At 38.4% G+C, this 20,295-nt stretch overlaps 1 protein-coding gene across 16 annotated transcripts in view; it reads left to right on the top strand.

Annotated features, from left to right (window-relative positions):
- Nucleotides 1–20,295, top strand: part of CYLD (CYLD lysine 63 deubiquitinase) — a 74,465-nt gene that overhangs the window by 49,651 nt on the left and 4,519 nt on the right. For 15 of the 16 annotated variants that reach the window (XM_079117277.1, XM_079117273.1, XM_079117280.1 and 12 more), the window contains 5 exons: nt 6,769–6,901; nt 7,905–8,013; nt 8,843–8,961; nt 9,227–9,443; nt 11,156–16,305. In XM_079117277.1, the coding sequence (XP_078973403.1) occupies nt 6,769–6,901; nt 7,905–8,013; nt 8,843–8,961; nt 9,227–9,443; nt 11,156–11,340 (763 nt within the window). In that variant the 3' untranslated portion in view covers nt 11,341–16,305. Of the gene's footprint in view, nt 1–6,768; nt 6,902–7,904; nt 8,014–8,842; nt 8,962–9,226; nt 9,444–11,155; nt 16,306–20,295 lie in introns of those variants that run through there. The other variant, XM_079117286.1, reaches the window with a different exon arrangement.

The following is a 20,295-nucleotide window of genomic DNA, read 5'->3' as shown; positions in this document are numbered from 1 at the left end:
CCTCCTGCTTTACTTTTCTGTCTGAGGATTGCTTTGGCTATTCTGAATCTCTTATTTTTCCAAATGAATTTTATAATTGCTTTTTCTATTTCTATGAAGAATATCATGAGAACCTTCAAAGGAATTGCATTAAATCTGTATAGCACATTTTGACAATATTAATTCTGCCTATCCAAGAACATGGCAGATATTTCCATCTTCTAAGGTCTTCTTTAGTTTCTTTCTTTGGAGTTCTGTGGTTTTCATTGTAGAGGTCTTTTACCTTTATTGTTAGATTGATTTTCAAATTTTTTTTAGGCTATTTCGAATGGGATAGTTTTCCTAATTTCTCTTTCTGTTGATTCATCACTGATGTATAGGAATGCAATTGATTTATGGGCATTGATTTTATATCCTGCTACTTTGCTGAATTCGTTTATGAGTTCTAGAAGTTTTCTAGTAGAGGTTTTTTTTTTGGGTCTTAAATATAGAATCATGTTGCTGACAAATAGGGATAGTTTGAGTTCTTCTTTTCCTTTTTTTATCCCTTTAATTCCTTTCATCTGTCTGACTGCTGTGGCTAGTTTCAAGGATGATGTTGAATAGAAATGGTGCCAGAGGGCATCCCTGTCTTGTTCCTGTTTTTTAGAGGAAATGCTTTCAGTTTTTCTCCATTAAAAATGATGTTGGCCTTGAATTTAGCATAGATAGCTTTTACAATGTTGAGGTATGTTCCTATTATCCCTAGTTTTTCTAGCATTTTGAAAATGAATTGTCGAATGCTTTTTTTGCATACGTTGAGACAATCATATGATTCTTGTCTTTGAGTCTATTGATGTGATGAATGACATTTATTGATTTCTGTATGTTGAATGGACCTTCCATCCCTAGAATAAACCCTACTTGATCACAGTGTATTATGTTTTTAATGTTTTTGTATGCTATTTGCCAGTATTTATTAAGAATTTTTACACCTATGTTCATCAGGGATATTGGTCTGAAATTTTCTTTTCTTGATTTTTTTTTTTTTTTTTTAGTGTCAGGGTGATACTAAAAACTCATAGAATGAGTTTGGAAGGATTTCCTCCTTTTCTATTTCATGGAATAATTTGAGGAGGATTGGTGGTAGTTCTTCTTTGAAGGTCTGGTACAACTTGCTTGAGAATCCTTCTGGTCCTGGGCTTTTCTTTCTTGGTAGGCTTTTGATGGTGTCTTCTATTTCAGTGCTTTAATTTGATCTGTTTAAATTTTCTGTGCTTCCTGATTCCATTTGGGTAGGTCATATGTCTCTATAAATTGGTCAATATCTTTAAGATTTTCTATTTTATTAGAGTATAAATTTTCAAAATAGCTTCTAATTATCATCTGTAGTGTCTGTTGTGACATTTCCTTTTTCATCATGAATTTTAGTACTTTGAATTTTCTCTTTGTTAGCTTGGCTAAGGGTTTATCAACTTTATTTTTTCAAAGAACCAACTTTTTTTTTGTATTGTTTCTTTTGTTTCAATTTCCTTTATTTCAACTCTGATTTTAATTATTTCCTGTCTTCTACTGCTTTTGGTGTTGATTTGTTCTTTTTCTAGGGCTCTGAGATGTAATGTTAGGTTATTTATTTGTTGATTTTCTATTATTTTTGTGAATGAACTCAATGCAGTAAACTTTCCTCTTAATACTACCTTCACAGTGTCCCAGAGATTTTGATATGCTGTATATTGCTTTTCTCATTATGTCTAAGTATTTTTTTTATTTCATTCCTGATTTATTTTGCTATTCATTGGTCATTTAGTAGCATATTATTCATTCTCCAGGTGTTAGAGTAGCTTTTATTTTTTATTGTTGATTTCTAATTTCATTCCATTATGATCTGATAGATGCATGGTGTTATTTCTATTTTTCTATATTTGCTAAAAGTTGTTTTGTGGCCTAAGATATGGTCTCTTTTAGAGAAGGATCCTTGTGCTGTGTGTGAAGAAAGTGTATTCAATCATTGATGGATGAAATATTCTATATATGTCTGTTAATTGTATTTTTTCATTCTATAACTTCTTTATTTAGTTTTTTTTTTGGAAGATCTATCCAGTGGTGAGAGGGATGTGTTAAAGTCACCCAGTATTATTGTGTTGTGATCTGTTTGATTCTTCAAATTGGGAAACATTTCTTTGATGTACATGGATGCTTCATTATTTGGGGCATAAATATTTATGATTGTTATGTCTTATTGATTATAATTCCCTTAGGCAGTATGAAATGTCCTTCTTTGTCCCTTCTGATTAACTTTGGCTTGAAATCCACTATCTGATACTAAGATAGAAACCCCTGCGATTCATGTGAGTGATATGTTTTTTTTCCATCTGTTTACCTTCAGTCTGTGGATGTCTTTGCTTATGAGGTGAGTCTCTTCTCCAAGAGAAGAGCATATTGTTGGGTCTTTTTAAAAATAGAATCTGCCAGTCTATGTCTTTTAATGGATGAGTTTAGGCCATTTATATTTAATGTTATTATTGAGAAATGATTTTTATTCCCTATCATTTTGATTTATTTCTGTTTTTAAATTTAATTAGTCTCTCCTTTAATTGACTATTCTTTTAGTGTAGTTACTCCCTTTGCTGTTTTTCACTTTTATTTTTAATTTCTTCATTAAATTTTTTATTGAGTATGTTTTGTAGGGCTTTCTAGTGTTGAATTTTTTGGGGGGTGGGGGTGTACCAGGGAATGAACTCAGGGGCACTTGACTACTGAGCCACATCCTCAGCCCTATTTTGTATTTTATTGAGAAACAGGGTCTCACTCAGTTGCTTAGTGCCTTGCTTTTGCTGAGGCTGGCTTTGAACTCACAATCCTCCTGCCTCAGTCTCCTGAGCTGCTGGGATTACAGGCATGTGCCACAACGCTCCTCTAGTGGTGAATTCTTTTAACTTTTTTTTTTTTTTTCATGGAAGATTTTTATTTTATCATCAGTTCTGAAGTTTAATTTTGCTGGGTATAGTATTCTTGACTGGCATCCATTTTCTTTCAGAATTTGATATATATTATTCCAAGACCTCCTAGCTTTGAGGGTCTGGATTGAGAAATCAGCTGTGATCTGGGTTGGTTTCCCTCTAATTCATGACTTATTTTTCTCTGGCAGCCTTTAAAATTCTATCTTTATTCTGTATGTTAGGCATTTTCCTAATAATGTGCCTTGGTGTGAATCTCTAGTAATTTTGTGTATTTGTGGTCCTTTAAGCCTCCTTTATCTGATTTTCCATTTCATTCTTCAGGTTTGGGAAATTTGCTGATATTATTTCATTGAAAAGAGTATGCATTCCTTTGGTTTATATCTCCAAGCCTTTTTCTATCCCAGTAAATCTTAAATTTGGTGTTTTCAGGTAATCCCATATTTCTTGGAATTTCTGTTCATGGTCTCTTAACCTCTTTTCTCTATAATCAACTTCATTTTCAAGATTATATATTTTGTCTTCATTGCCCGACACTGTCTTCCAAGGGTCTAGTCTGTTGGTGATGCTTTCCATAGAATTTTTAATTTGGTTTATTGATTCCTTCATTTTGAGGGTTTCTGTTTTGATTTTTTTCCAGAATCTCTATCTCCTTATTGAGGTGATCTTTCACTTCCTGTATTTCCTTTCTGATATCACTACTTACATTGTCCTTTATCTCACAGATTAGCTTATATACATTGTAAACTCCTCTGACATTTCTTCCACTGTGCTGGTGATAAATTCGGTTATTCTGAAGTGTTTTGGTTTGTTGGGGTGATTTGCTCCCCTGATTTTTTATGTTGCTTGTGTGTCTGCCCATCTAACATTATGGATCTGAGGCAGTAGAGTTTCCTTAAAGGTTTTTAGCACCTCACCATTTAGGGGGAAACAGATAATAACAATGACCAGTGCAAACAATATACAGCATTAAACCAAATGGTTCCTGCTATGATGGCTACAGTGTTGTCACAATAAACAGAAATGGTATGATCAGTTATTGCCTATAATAAAACAGTAAGTTTGCAATCTGAATGATTGACAGGGAGAGAACAGAAGTGATGTAGGATGTGATGATTATGAGGGAAGAAGAGAAAGGCTAGAAATAAAAAATTAAAGGAAGAGTGAAAGAGAACAATAGAGATTGGCTGTTGGGAGAGGAAAAGAGAGAAAGAGATTCAAGGGAAACAGGTAAGTGAGAGAAAAAAATATAAAGTAAAAATTTTAAAAATTAAAAATAAAAAAAAAACATAAAAATAAAGTGTAATATACTGATCAAATTTCCTGGGCCTCAAAAAACTGATCCTTGAACAATAACTGGTCTCAAAAGTGCTAGAAATGAGAAAAGGAAAAAAAATATGTATAAATGTTCATGAATCATTGTGGTCACAATTAAGCAAAGAAAAGAAAAAAGGAGAGAGAGAAAAAAAAAAGATCTCAAGGAAAAGTTAAATAATTGTTTCTGTTGCAGTTCAAAAGATTCTCAGCTTCCCTTTTCAGCAGTTAAGTGAGGTTGTCTGGAGTTTGCTTGCTGGCTCCACCCTCATGGTGGGCTTGCTAGAGGGAGAGAGGTAATCCTGTAGGTGGAACTCCTGGAGGGGGACTTAGGCTTAGGTAGACTCCAGGCTCTTCAGTGGATATCCTTAGTATGGAGATTTTAAATCCGCGCACCTTCATGGCCCAGGAACAGCTGATCCATGCAGGAAGACTGCACCCCGGAACTCCCTGGGTTCCAACTTGTGTGGTCGAGTAACAAATTTTTATTCTACTACATCACTGTGGACCCCAGATTTCCTAGTCTTGGATTCAGTCTCCAAACTCAATCTCTCCTGCATCACTGTATCAAATTCCCAGCCAGACTCATCTCTCCCAGCCAGTTCTGCAAGCTGCCTGATCTGAGAGGAGGAGGAGAGCTGGGTATGTTTCTGTGACCAGTTGTCCCCTGTGTAGACTCTCTCCACCTTTGGTTTTCTACTGGTCACTGAGGCACACTCTATGTTGCACAGTGTGGGTTTGCCAGGCCTGTATTTTGGGCCAGACGTGGGTTTGACAGGAATCAGTCCCTGAGCCACAGCTGCAGAATTGTGCCTTCCTCTGTCCTCTGCATGTCGCCAGGAGAGATGCAGTGTCTTTCCTGGACAAGGCTACGGTGCAGCGCACCTTTCAGTTTAGTCGGCAGTGTCTTTGATCTCTAAACTCTCAGTACCCGGACACGCCTCAGACCTCCTAAAAAGGTGGGTTCTTTTAATCCCCTTACCCTCCACTGTACTTGTGGAGGGACCGCTCTGGCGGGAGTGGCAGCAGCTGTGGCGCTGGGGAGTACTTGTTTATTTTGTTATATTCAACCTCCTGAGTGCCCAATCCGCTTTGTGTGTCCAGTATTCAATTCCAGTAAAGCACCCCCCCCCTTTTCATTCACCCACTTTACTGAGAAGCTCCTGTCTGCTTTCTTGTTTTCACGCCACAGAGCAGCCAGGAAAGCAACCTGCTCCATTCTGCCATCTTGAAGCCTCCCATTTCTAGTTCTTCTAACTGATCTCCTCCTCTACTTTCAGCTTTCTTAGTTTCCTGTCTTTTTTTTTTCTGTTAGCTATTAATTTTTCCATGCTTTTTGACTTTCATAGGAAAAAATATAGGTACAATATGACTATCAGGTTTTCAGGTGATCATCTATTCTTATTGTTGTGGATTCTCCAGACTTTTCTGCCTTGTTACCAAATAAATTTTGTTTATTTGGGGGCCTAATTTGCTTTGGGAAACAGAAGATTTCTTTATTTTTTTCCTTTCAGTATTAGGGATTGGACCCAGGGTACACTATCACTGAGCTACATCTCTAGCCCTTTTTGTTTTTATTTTGAGACAGGGTCTCACTAAGTTGCAAAGGCTGGTCTTAAACTTTTGATCCTCCTACTTCAGCCTCCCCAGTTGATGGGATTATAGGATTGTGCCAGCTGCTTCTACCTGGAAGTGGAAGATTTCTGCAGGCTGGTCTCTGAATTGTTTTCTTATGAAGACTATGCTAATGTTTTTCATTAAAATTTTTGAAATCTAGATAAAAACAGTCTGACATTAAACTCAGAAATTCTGCTAAAAAAGTTAATAGTAAACATTATTAATCCTTTTGATAGATTTAGTCTTATAGATTAATGGCATTCTGTAGTAAAATATTTAGAAGGGAAAATGTTCAATATAAGGATTCTACTGTGGTTGGCATATTGTGTGTGCTTACTTGGCATTTGTTGAATAAATGAGTGACCCTCTAAAGACGCAGCGTGCTCCCGCAGAAAGAATGCTTTTAAGCAGTTGCTAGGATCCCTGGGTGTCATACCTTGCTCTGCTTTTGATCTACTGGGAAGTTGATATTCTTATGCATTAAAAAAATTTAAAAAAGAAAAGTTTTGTCTAGAAGGTTTTCTAAGAGGCTTTCTTAGGCATATAAGAATTTCTTTTCCTGTTTTAAGCAGTAAGTGTAGTTTGCTACATGCTATATTTGGATGGTGAAATTGAACTAATTGATTTTAACTTCTGGTTATTGTTCACACACTGTTTCTTGACTGGAGATATTATTCCATGATTTTTCTCCTGATAACCAAGAGAACTTTTCAATATATAACTAAAATAAGAAATCATTTAGAGGTCTGCATTAGAACATTGAATTATATCAACCGGGTTGTCTTTTCCCTGTTGCCAGGACTACCCAAAGCCACGCCATCAGTTTCACATTTTTCTGTTCTTAAATTCTGTTGGAATGACTTTACATTTTGATTTAAGCATGTGACAATAAATATTACATATTTTTTCTGCATGTTCTTAGATCAGCAGGTCAAAAAGTACAAGATTGTTACTTCTATCAAATTTTTATGGAAAAAAATGAGAAAGTTGGCGTCCCTACAATCCAGCAATTGTTAGAATGGTCTTTTATCAACAGTAACCTGAAATTTGCAGAGGTTAGTGATACCCACTCACTGTGTTTTATGTGATTGGACTCTTAAGACTACTGGTAGATTGAGCATCTGTTGATCTTAACTGAGAATAGTTTGAAACACACTTTATTAAAAATCATAAATTTTTGAAAAAGTACATTATTTCAACTTTGTCCTTATAAAGATTTAAGATTGAACTTTTTAGATTTTTTTTGTTTGTTTGTTTTTTGCAGTGCTGGGGATTGAACCCAGGGCCTTGTGCTTGCAAGGCAAGCACTCTACCAACTGAGGTATCATCCCAGCCCAAACGTTTTAGATTTTTGTTACCAAAAAATGAAGCTGATTTGTAACTTGAATACTTTTAAATAGTTTAATGCAAAGAAAGATGATTTTTTAAAAATAATTGTCATTTTACCCAAATGTATTATCCAAATTTATCAAAAGGGAATGTTTATTTTCACCCTTCATTAGGAAGCAGTGTCAACAAATTTATTTACATTGGTTTGTTAATGAACAAGTGATACAAATTTTTTTTACTATGAATATCTTTATGATTTCAGTAATGTGTGCTATGGCTTATTTTTTATTGTATTCATCACTGAAGAGATCTTTTGATAAAATCTTAATAGCCATGATTATTTATTTTTAGGGAATCTCATCCTTTTGAAGACTGTTTCTGTGTTATATTTGCAAAAATACCTTTCTAAAATCTCTATTAAATATAAACCTAGAGTAAAATGGCACTATGGTCATTGTATTATTTGGGACCTGAGGTTGTCGAACATAACCTTGTCGTGTTGGTGTGTCTTGTGACTGGGGACTACTTGAAGACTTGTGGCTGGTTTTTTGCTGCTCTGTGTCCACTCATGTATGAGTCACTCCACATTCACCTGTGCATCCAGTTTCACAGGCCAGCAGCATGACAGCCATAGCCAGTGCTTGGTTTGACAGTTAGGACTATTACAGTTTCATAGGGGAATATTTTTTGTAGTGTTTTGATTTCTAAAAATATGTATTTTTTTTTAAGGCACCATCATGTCTGATTATTCAGATGCCTCGATTTGGAAAAGACTTTAAACTATTTAAAAAAATTTTTCCTTCTCTGGAATTAAATATAACAGATTTACTTGAAGACAGTAAGTATAAGATTTTTGTTTGTTTGTGTTTGTTTTTTTTTCTTTTTAAGAAACTTTTCAGGTCATTCTCATTAGTGGTGGATATACTACTTCTAAAAGATAATTCAGAATCTTGAAGAAGTTGGACACACTAAGCCAGGAATTTTATTTCTGGAAATTTATTTCAAAAATGTAAGGAGAGATGGAAGTAACATATTATACACAGATATGCTTATTGTCATGTGATTGAGAAATTAGTACCAACCTAAATATTAATATGAAGGAAGTAGTTAAATGAATTGTATATCCATACAATGAAATTGGCCATTAAAATTATTTTTGCAGACCAATGTGTTTGCAAATGGTCATGGTGTAGTATCAAGTGAAAAGGCAGGTACATTAGTTTCTACAAGTGGAGCCTATGCAGATAGGCATCTATAGAACACTACCCACGTGCAGTTTTGTGACTATTCAGATATAAAATTATTAGAGAAAATTCTTAATAATATCAACAGTGGTTATCTTTTGCCAATTAAAATGTAGATGCTTTCAGTTTTCTTCTTCACACGTCTTTGTATTTTTGAATTTTCATCGAAGAGTGTTTTATAATTAGACAGGAAAACACCCTAGAATATATTATTTTTAAAATGTTATTTGGCTAAAGAAAATGTCTTTTAAGATATTCCAAATCCAAGAAAATCTAGTTAAAGTTTAAGAGGATGGGAGAGTGAGCAACTTTTTGAAGCCCTCCACATTATCTTCTTTAAAGCACAGTTCTTTGTAATATTTTTCAAGAAAGAATGCATTTTTTAAAGGCCCCTGTGCTCCCTTCCCTCTCTCGGTACTTCAGCTCCCAGGCAGTGCAGGATCTGTGGAGGACTTGCAATGTACGAGTGTAGAGAGTGCTACGACGACCCCGACATCTCAGCCGGGAACATCAAGCAGTTCTGTAAAACCTGCAACACTCAAGTAAGTCTGCCTGCACTTCATGGATGTGGAACAGTAAGTATTTGCAGTTGAAAACAGATTTCAGGTTTCAAATAGTCTTTTAAAATCATAATTAACTTTAAAAATCCACAATAGAATGATATTGTTTTTGTCTCTTCTGTTGACTTGATAGATGTCTGTGAAGCACTTGGTTGCTATTTATAGGGTTGTCTCAGGAAAAGTGGATCCATCACTGGAAACAAGGTGTTAGGTGCACTCATGGCGTTCTTCTCATGGTCAATTGTAGGTCCACCTTCATCCCAAGAGGTTGAATCACAAATATAACCCAGTGTCACTTCCCAAAGATTTACCTGACTGGGACTGGAGACATGGCTGCATCCCCTGCCAGAAGATGGAGTTATTTGCTGTTCTCTGCATAGAAACAAGCCACTATGTTGCTTTTGTGAAGTATGGGAAGGACGATTCTGCCTGGCTCTTCTTTGACAGCATGGCTGATCGGGATGGTATTTAAAAAACCTTTCTTCCTCATGTGGCAGCCTTTTACTTTGCAGGGGGATGGTTCATAGTGGGATAGCCTCATTTGAGTTATAAGATACTTTGTGAGAAAATTCTTTCAAGAATATGTTGGTGACACAGAAGCATTAACAGCCCTGCTGGCTAAACTAAGGAATAATATTGTTGTAATAATTTGACATGCATATGCCCTGTATTAAAGAATCTTAATATTCTTATTTTAGGGCTGAAAGATTTTACTTTTTGCTTCCTCTCATTTTTTAATAAACCTAGTAACCATTTATTGAGCACGCCAAGTTCTCTGGGAGTACATTAGTCATTCTGTTGAAATTCTTGCAAGAGGGGAGCAATTGCAATTTTTTTGATATGAAAGCTGAATTTTCCCTTTCCAGAAGAAATGAGATTGACCAAATTATGTTGTTATATTCTGTGAATGTACGAATTTGTAACAACAGATCCCACTATTATATACAACTATGACGTATCAATAAAAATGTGGGGAAACAAAGAAAACTGAGTTTTAAGGTTCCCTAAAGTTGCACAACTTGTGTTTAACTGAGTCTTTATGATCTCATGATTATAGTTTTTGACCCTACAGTATGTTGTCTTCCAGATGGCACAAGTTAAGAGCAGAAGTAAATGCCCTCTTTGGGAAAGTAAACCCATTCTGTATGTACCATGTCTCATCCTGAAATGGGAGAGGAAGTGCTCTTTGGGGTCATTTGCTAGGATGTCCGTTCAGTCATCATTCAGTACACACCAGAGTGCCAGAGACTGGACGAGGTGTCTGGAGTGAAGTAGTTGTCAAAACAGCTGCCAGCTACTTGTCTGGAGCCTACAGGTCCATGATCCTGGGCAAGGTCATTTGACCTCCAAGTCTCTCCATTCTTCTCCTTACCCCTAGTTCTCCTTTAACCACTCTCTCAAGCCTAGTCCCCATCTTCTGGTGGCTTTCTAATAACCTTAGATGCCCCTAGTGAGAGCCTCATGACCACAAGCCCAAGCTCTAGACCAGGAATTTTCAGCTCTAGAGTACCTGAAGGGTGCAGCCAGCCCCTCTGTAAGAGTGCCCTGCCCCAGGTAACATTTATACTTAAAAGTGTGACTCAAAAGCATAGGAAAAGCCACTGGGAGAGTGTTTTTTTTTTTTTTAAAGAGTGGGGGGCTTTTCCCGAATCAAAGGGCATCAGAGCATCTTCATGCACAGATTGATGATATGTAAAACAAACTGTACTAGAGGTGTGCAAATACATTTTTTAAAACTTAGGGAAATGTTATCGTGTTAATTTTACTAGACTGCTCAAAATTGACCAGTCTCTTGGTGAGCATGCCTGGTGCTCATGCCTGGGAGGGTTATGGAAATGTGAAGAGCTGAACGCTGTGTGCGTGCGTGTAGATTGCATTAGTCCCTGAATGACAACTGCCTAGGAGAGAATCCTGGAAATTAGGTTGTGCCCTCTTTTCAGGATACATGTACTCTTACCAATTTCATTCATTTGTGGTCCCAGAATCCTTTCAGATGCTGAGATGAGAAAGCTGTCACAAGTTAAAGGAGCTTTAACTTCTAGAAATCAGAAGTCGAATAAGGTCTTCAGATGCTGAACATCAGCCTATGCTCTATTCTAGGACACTTAGCTTGTTTTGGCAGGGCAGGGAGGGTCTAGAACTTCACTGCCTTAAGAGTTCTTTTTTCTTCTCCTAGGAGGTCAGAACGGCTTCAACATTCCTCAAGTGACGCCCTGCCCGGAGGTGGGAGAATACTTGAAGATGTCTCCGGAGGATCTGCATTCCTTGGACTCCAGAAGAATCCAAGGCTGTGCACGCAGACTTCTTTGTGATGCATACATGTGCATGTACCAGAGTCCAACCATGAGCTTGTACAAGTAGCTGAGTCGTCCGGAGAGGTGAAGAGACTGCGCGTACATTCCAGGGTTGCTCCTGCTCGCTGGGGCTTCTGTTCAGCGTCCATTGCCGGCAGTGGGCGTCTTTGTGGGGATGGTCTTCAGAAAAGGATTTGTGTGTTTCCAAACCAACTGCTTTTGTGTTACTGAAGTATTTAATAAGAAGCATTTTGCACTCTAGAAAGTACATTTGTGTTGGTTTTTTAAGAAGTCTAAATGAAGTTATTATTACCTGAAGCTTTAAGTTAAGTGCATTGATCATCTGGTATTTTTTGGAACCATAAAATTTTAATTGTGACAGTTTAAAACCTATTTTAGTCCATTGAGAATGTAAATAAATGTTTCTTCTTTATGGACCAAGAATATGAAATCATTTTTCCTTTGTAGCTAACAGATGCCTTGAGGAAGAAATAATTTTGTTTTATTAAGAGTCTACTTTCAATCCAGTTGTTAAAGATGTACTGAGTTTGACTTGTTAACTCTTTCCTATACAGTGCTGATTCTTGCATGTCTGCAATCTGCTGAGTTTCTGTGTTTCTGCAATAGTGGTCAGAAAAATACTGAAATTCCTTTAATGGCGTTGTTTTCTATTTGTTCTGTTTTTGAGATCAGTGAGTGATTTTGTCATAAACTGTCCATTTTTGATGTGATTTTCTTGGAGGATTTGAGTAGTCCAGTTGAAGCTCTTCAGTCATAGGAATAACTGTCAATTAGCAGGGTGCATGTCTGTGTGTGAGTGTGTGTGAGTGTGTGTGTGTGTGTGTGTGTGTGTGTGTGTGTGTGTGTGTGATTCTATTTTATGAAACAGGGCATGGTAAATTTTATGAAAGGATTGGAATGATAAGTAAATGATATATTTCTATACAATTATATAGTCCATAAGAAAATAAAATTGGCATATAGAATTACTCATTAACATTTCCCCAGAGACATTATTAGATATGTAAACCTTTATTATTTTAAATAAATAAGAGGTTATGTTAAATAAACCTCTATTATTTTAAATAAGAATTATTTTAAGTTTGATCAGTCAGACTTAGTTCGGTTTGATTTCACTTGAGATAATGACAGTTATTAATCTTATTTTATTACAAGGTTAGCAGCAGCTTTATCCTCCTTCTGATTAATTAAATAGAAAATTGATGTTTTCTTAGGTACTCTCCATAGTGTGTGTAGACCACAGTGGATGTTGTAGACTAGAACAATAGATTATAAATGTTAATACTGTGGAATGTGTATTCTCTGAGTGTTTTTTGTGGTATTTGTCTTTCTGGGATAGCTTCCTTTTTTTGCAGAAAGACAGAAAAGATGTCATATATATAGCATATGGCTTTATAAAATACTTAATTTCAAAAAAGTGGAGTCTTCACAAACCATGCAGTTAGTTATTTTTAAAGGTACTTTACCTTTTAGTTTTATCATTCCATTTTGCTAGTGTTCATCAGCTTTATAAATCATAAGAAGGTACAGAATCTCTCTCATTTCTTAATGAAAATGTAGACACATTTTGTACCAGGCTTTGTACAGCTGTGTGCTTAGGTCAGGGTGACGTGGTGACTAGAGGAGGCACAGAGGTGAGGAGCCCCACGGGCTGGCCTGCCGACATCACCCTTGGCATGAGTGAGGGTCGTGGAATGGCATCCATGCTGTCTTCTAGCTCTGACCATCTTAAGTTCAGTCACCCTGTAGCAAATATGCATTTAATGAAAAACTGGAGCCTGTCAGCGTGATTTGAAAGGTCATGATTCTGGAAGAATGGGTAGGAATCTCTATCTGGGTAAGATTGGATTTAACAACTACCATTGAAAATCCAAGCTGAGGAAGATCCAGTGCAAAGTAGAAGACTCAAGGACTTGTTTGGGTGCTTGCATGGTTTCATGGCTTGGGCGTGGGGCTCCTTTAAGTGGGAATGCCCTTAACCACGAGGCCAGCTGGGGCGCTTCTTCCGTTACCTGTCCCTTCCCTTCTCATCCTTCTTGTTTCTTGTGTCGATAGACATGGTTTGTTAGGGGTACAATCAGAGCTGGGCTCCAGGGCATAGATGGCTGATGTGCCTATTGATTTTTTTAACTTTCAGTCTTAAGTCCCTTTTAATATTTCCTTAAACATTAATGTTTTAATTATCCTTTTTCTTTTCAGATGTACATTCAAAATTACAATATAGCAGAATCACTTCCTTTATAACATGGTTCATAATCTATAGTTGCAATTAGAAAATATAACAAATCATGTTCCTCCACCTCCAGATAAATTGTGTGTGTGTGTGTGTGTGTGTGTGTGTGTGTGTGTGTGTGTCTGTTTATAGAAGAGGAAGAGAGAGAGAGAGAGAGAGAGGCAACCATGTTAATAATATAGAGACTAAATGTATCCCATTCCTCATTATCAGCTTTATAAAGGAGTCTGACTCCATCCATAAAAGAATGTCTCCTAAGACTGGGAAAACACAGAAACAGTTATAAAAATCAGCATAATACAGTCGTTATAAGAATTTTCTCCTTAGAACAGTTTAGAATTTTTGTAACTTGTATTTGTCAAATGCTTAGGTAAATGACTAGATTCTTCCTATCCTTTAGTTACATTTATGTATTTTCCTATATGTCATTGAGAATAAGCATGAGACAGTGATTACTCTTATGGCACTTGTATTGTCACTCAAATTCCTGGTTGTTTAAATGTGTCCTCTTCATAAATCCAGGAGTTACTCCCCTGCTCAACTGGATTGGCTGGATCTCAATATCCATGTAGGTCCTTTTATATCTACTTGGATGATCAGAGACAGAGATGTGAGTGCAGTATTCAGTGTGAGGCCTTAGTTGAGTGACTGCCATCAACAGTATTTTTGGAACATTGATTTGGTGCCTAGGATTGTGTCACAGGGCATGTGAGGCCAGTCCCTGCCCCCAAACAGCTTGTCATCTAATTTCAGCAGCAGAACAACTATTAATTATTGCTTAACTTAAGTTTGAGGGTTGTAGGGAAGCTTCGGGAGACAATGTGGTGTGACAGGCAAGAGGAAGACTAGGGGACAAGAGACCTGGGTTCTTTCTCTGTTCTTGATCTGTAGCCTTAGACATCCTGACTTCTTGAGCTTTAGTTTCTTCCTCTGGATAATGAGGTGATTAGGCTATTGAATTCTATAGGGAAAAATTTTTTAAAAAAGTTCCAAGGTTTCAGGCCATGCCTGCTGGATCTTACTCCTCATGCCAGGGCTGTTGTGTGAAAGCTCACCATTGAACCTGATGACCAGGTGACCAGTCAGGTTGGAAATCACTGAAGTGGAAGACCTCAAAGGTCCCTTATCTTTTTGTGATTATGGGATCATATAATGCTGTCATATTACTTATTCTACATAAATGTGAGTAATTGAATATTAATCATATTTATCAGTGTTTACATATGGGCTTATATAAGAAATGCATTTTAGTGTGTGTACCTCAACCAACTATTTCCTAGGGTTTTAGCAATCTTTGGAACATAAGTCTTAAAAGCATATCTGATGTTATTTATCTGGACATTTTCCTTTAATTTTATTTCTTTAGGGGAAATTGAGGCTCTGGGAGCTAAAGAAATAGAAAAACAAAATTCTCATGCAAAGTTAAAAGCAATTACATCATTTCTTGCTATCTGCTACTTTATGATGAAAATTTGAAAATTACATGGGAAGATTTTCCTCTGGGGTCCTTTTATTATAAAGTAATATGTCCTTGTTAAAATAGGAGAGGCATAAGACCACCTTCCCTAAGGGTTGTGATATAGACAACGCTACTAATTCTCAATCATTGAAAACCTTTGCATTCCCTAAAACAAGTGTGTGGGGTCTGGAGGGAAAGAGGATGTTAAAATGGAAGCCAGTGTGCAACCAAAGGGGTAAGGAAGAATGAAGGTGAAGCCCTAATAGAAGATGTGCACGGAGACACAGGAAGGCAGGGTTTCTGTGGCTCTCCAGATTGTCCCTCTTGTCTAGACTTTCTCTAGACTCCAGAGAGTGGGGCTTCTGCAGGGCACTTGTCTCTCCCTGTCCTCCCTTAGATGTCTACTGTGGGAAGAACAGGAGGTAGGAGAGCCTCTTCTGCTTACTCTAAATCCTGAATGGTTTCTCTTGAGTCAGAAAACAGTGGTGTGCCAGGTGTGGTGACGCATGCCTATGATCCCAGCAACTCGGAGGGCTGAGGCTGGAGGGTTGCAAGTTCAAAGCCAGCCTTAGCAATTTAGCAGTGTCAGCAACGTAGTGAGACCCTGTTCCAAAATAAAAAGAACTGGAGATGTAGCTAAGTGGTAAAGCTCCCCTGGGTAAATCCCCAGTGCCAAAAGAAAAAAAAAAAAAAAAAAAAAAAAAAAAAGAAAGAAAAAATAGCAAAGAGCTGGCAGAGAAATAAGAGTCATCCTTCCCAATCATGGTAAATGCAGGAGTTTAGCCAGTATACTCAAGAGCCTTACTGTGTTTCCTGGGCCTTGGGCCAGTGATGGAGGAATCATTCTCCTGAGCACCATAGCTTCAAGTACAAGTTTTTTCTGCTCTTAAATACTGTCCTCTTCCACTATTTATTCAAGAGGGATTGTGCTGGCGACCCAGCTGTCTTTGGTTTTAAATTATAAAATGGTCTCGAACTGTGGAATTTTAACACTGGAAAGTCATACCGCAAGCATTCATTTAAGCCCCCGGAACTTCCCAGGGTTGTCATGGTTATTAGCAGGTTGATGCAAAGGAGCATATTTGTCCTGCATTTCCATTTCTGGTATCCTGTTCAACATTTTTTTTTGCCTGAAGAATGTCCTATATTTATGAAAATATTCTTTAAGAATAACATCACATAAAATATCCCTTTACTATCAGATTGCTCTGATTTAGCCTTAATTTTGTTAAATTTTTTAGAGATGAATGAAGTGCTGCTGTGGAAAGAAATGTACTATATACTATTTCTGTATCATTAAAATGAAATTTTTATGGTTCCTTTTCCTTGACTTCTTTGGGGAATGGTTATGGGTGATGAGAAGGCTGGAATTAGGTCTCTGTGACGTCATCCGCGTCTGCCGCAGTGGCAGCATGGCAGACTCCCCTGGAAATGCTGCACCTGGGCACGGCTGTCTTTATCCAGCCTCTGCCGTTGTGACAATTGTTTTAGAAACCCTCACGTGCTCATCCTGTTCTGGGAGACGTGCCTGGGCGTCAGGAGTTGTGTGGTTTCTTGATCTAGCTTGGCATTTCCAAGCTCTGATCCTGTTTGAAACTCAGTTCCACCAGCCTCCAAGCCACTCCACCAGCTGTGTTGCCCCAGTGTCATGTCACCACCCACGGACATGGCACAGAGCTATTTACTGTGGAGCAGCGTGTTCTGGTCCCCACAGCCGCTAAGGAGGCAATTGGGGGCTTTACCTTTATAGTACCCAGAGGAATGGTCACATGACATTACAGGAACTGAGATTTCACTTGGATCTTTTAGGCAACGATACAATAAATCTCCCTCAGAAATGACTTGGAGGTTATGTCACTTCCTCTGCCAACATGGGAAAGCTAAACTGGTCTTAGTAATCTTGGTATTAACAGTGTAGCCAAGGAGGCTTCTGTTAAAAAAAAAAAAAACATAGCTGAATGAACATGCTGATAACAAAACACCACTGATTTTCCTTGTCATATTCACCGGTTGTATAATTTTGCATTGATTCCCATCTTCCTCTTTGGGTATATTGTGGGATAGGGATAGTAAGCCATGTGCCCATCTGTGGATATGCAGAGTCAAGTACAAATGAGTCCTTGTTAAAGAGAGCTAACCTGTCCAGAGGAACCTCTCTTCTGTGCTTGCTCATCCAGTTATCCTTCATTATACCTGAATGGTGTGGGTGCACTGCCCAGAACAGGGGTTCGAACCACTTGTCAGAGAGATGGAGTTTTCTGGGGGAAATAGGATCTACTTCTCATTCCCTGGTGGAACTTTCTGTTCCAATAAGAGAATATGGACAACTCCAAATGGGAGGTAGGAAATCTATTGTAAAGCTGCTGGCCTTGGAAACATATGGTGAACACGTGCAGGAGACAGCAGAAATGAGTTTGGAAGTAGGATGGAAATTTCCGTATTTGTGAAGGGGACTCGGATAAAGATGACTATTTAGGTGTGTCATGAGGAGGCTATTATCTTTGTTCAGGAAATATTTCAAAATGTATATACATTTCACATGATAAGCTTTAGTTGCCCACTAGGTGGATGACAGAAGGAAGCAGAAGCGATCTGGGGAGGGGCCTGCTTTCGGCAGCCTTTCTCTCCATGCAGAACTGGGGACATTCAGTTTTAGGTGGATTGCCAATGTTGGTAGATGGCTTTGCAGTGCTGAATTTTACTGAAGGGGAGTCAGTCATTTCTGGGATCTAATTAGGGCAATTAGGTGAGCCAGACGGAACTGGGTATCATGGAAATTGGGTAATTCACACTGCGGAGTGATTCTCATCACAAAATGCAGCTAAAATGTGCAAGTCTGTCCTCTTTTTGTACTTTACCACTTTCCTGGGGGTTTATGAGAACTCCTGAATTTCAGAGGTCAACATCCCCTTAGAAATAACACCCAAATCTGTTTTAACATTGCCTTTTTTTTTTTTTGGCAGTGCTGGGGATCGAACCCAGGGCCTTGTGCTTATAAGGCAAGCACTCTACTGACTGAGCTATCTCCCCAGCCCTCATTGCCTTTTTTAGAGGAGGTAGTTTAAGGGTGCATTAGGACCTAAGAGTTGGCCAGGAAATTGATTCTATCTGGCATGCTTCCTTGGTCCCTCTCCAACCATCTAAGACATTGAAAGTGACCTCTGAGGTCTAACCTTGTGGGTGCCAGTTGGTGCTAGGCTGGTCTCACCAGCCTGTAGAATAAATGTGTTCAGGCCTTGGACCACTATGCATGGCTTCTTGGCTGGGGTCTGATTGACCACAGAGGGCAAGGTCACTCTGGAGTTGTTGAGGGTGGGGTGATGACACGGGGTTGTATGCATTTCACACAAGTGTGTCTGACCGTCTGGCCATCTGTGTAAACTTTAGGCTGTTTTGTTCCTATGCGTTTCCAAACTCTACCTGTAGGCCACCCTTGACAGGTGGGCTGGGCTGTTCCAGGACAGACAGTTTCAGGTGTCTGTCTGGTGGAGCACCTCAGAGAGGTTCTTGAAGCCCATTAGCCTTGGGGTGCTACTAAGTGTGACAATCAGGTTTCAGGGTGCAGGGAGCCCTGATTTGTAGCCTTTGTTGATTGTATGGTATAAGTACCCACACCATGGCTGGTTGCAACTACCAAAGTGACATCTTTGGGAAAAGAGACACAGTAGGATTAACAAACGTGTTCAGAGTTTTCATTGTACAGATTTGGTACATTAAAGTACCTGAGCACAGACCAGGAATCTGCAAACTGGTGCCTGTGGATCAAACCCAGTCTAAGATTTTCAAAACATTTTACTGGAACACAATCATGCCCATTCATTTATGCACTTGCTGTGGCTGCTTTTGCTTTATAAGGGCAGAATACAGAGGATGTGACAGAGACAAGCTAAAATATTTACTAAGTGACCCTTTACAGGACAACTTATCTTTGGCATAGATAATGGTAAAGTATAAAATACCATTATCTAAAATACTTATAAAAGAATTAAGTGTAAAAATAATTAGGAAGTGAAGAACTTTGAGTATTTACTACCTTTGTTTAAATATAACATTTAATTTTATGTTCATATAACTTAATTTTAATAATGGATGCATTTAAGAACTGGCCCACACATTGCTGAAAATTTAATGATCATGAGCCCTGGGAGCAGCTCCACTTTGCCACTGACATTATCTCAAGTGTACCTGCAAGTACTTTTAGGCACCTGATATTCTTTGTTTCCCATGTCACTTACCCTCTGACCACGTGGGTGTTGCAGGCTCTGCACTAGAAGCCTTCAGTTCTCTTTCCTTTTCACCTTGATCAGTGCCTGGCATAAAGTAGGTGCTCAAATACTTGCTGAATGAAAGGAGGAGTTCAGCCTTTTGTGAATAGAAGCTGCCACCCCATTCACTATTGTGGATCTGGCCAGAATTAGATCACTGTCTGCATTTCTTTTGAGACAGCACAAGAGGTCCCAGTCTCTGCTTCCCACATAATATTTCCTCGTAGAAGCGGAGACATTGTAGAACTTCTCTATAAGGCTTTTAGGAACTTTAAATGAAACCATGTATGTAAAATGCTTGAGCCTGGCCCTCAAAACCCCTCACTACATGGTAACCATCAGAAGCAGCAGCAGCAGTGGTAATATTGCAATCATGAATTTGAGAGACAGTTGCAAGTCTAATCAACATGTCACTTTCCACCTCTCTTCTGCCTCCATGATCTTATTTTCAGGTTGTGCTCTTTAGATTGTTAGTTACTCTTAAGCATCTTGTCCTTCTGAATGCAGCAGCGCCATCTTGTGGTCATTGTAGGTTATGACAATGCCCTATATCCCAGCTCCCAAGTAAGTTAGCAAAGCCGACCCAGGTTTGGGGAGCAGCAGGTGACTTTTAAAAGCAAATGTGGCAATCAGGGCTACATGGCAGATTACAAATTATATGCAGGATGGCTTAAACTTTCTCTGTGTCTTTTCAAGACAGCTGGTTAGTGGTGTCCATTCCTGCTTGTGACTGTCCTCTCCCACAATTGACTGCCCTTTGTCTCTGTCTCCATCTATCTTGAGCTTCTGGTCGCCTTCTACCAACAGCATTTAGAATGAGTTAGTGCCATCTACTGGGCGACTGCAGAAAGGTCAGGTGTGAAGTTCTATCTGGGATCTGCAGAGAAATGAATTACAAATCTATAGCTTCAGGGGAAGAAAGTAGGTAAATAACAGGACCCTGAAGTCACACCCCTTAAAGGTTCTCATTCCTCATTGCAAGCCTAACAGCTACTGCATTCACTTTCCTACAGCTTGCTTCATCAGGATCCCTATAAAGATCAG

Source organism: Sciurus vulgaris (genome assembly GCF_902686455.1).
Source record: "Sciurus vulgaris genome assembly, chromosome: 17".
Classification (NCBI taxonomy): Eukaryota; Metazoa; Chordata; class Mammalia; order Rodentia; family Sciuridae; genus Sciurus; species Sciurus vulgaris.
This window is presented reverse-complemented; position numbering and strand designations above follow the sequence as displayed.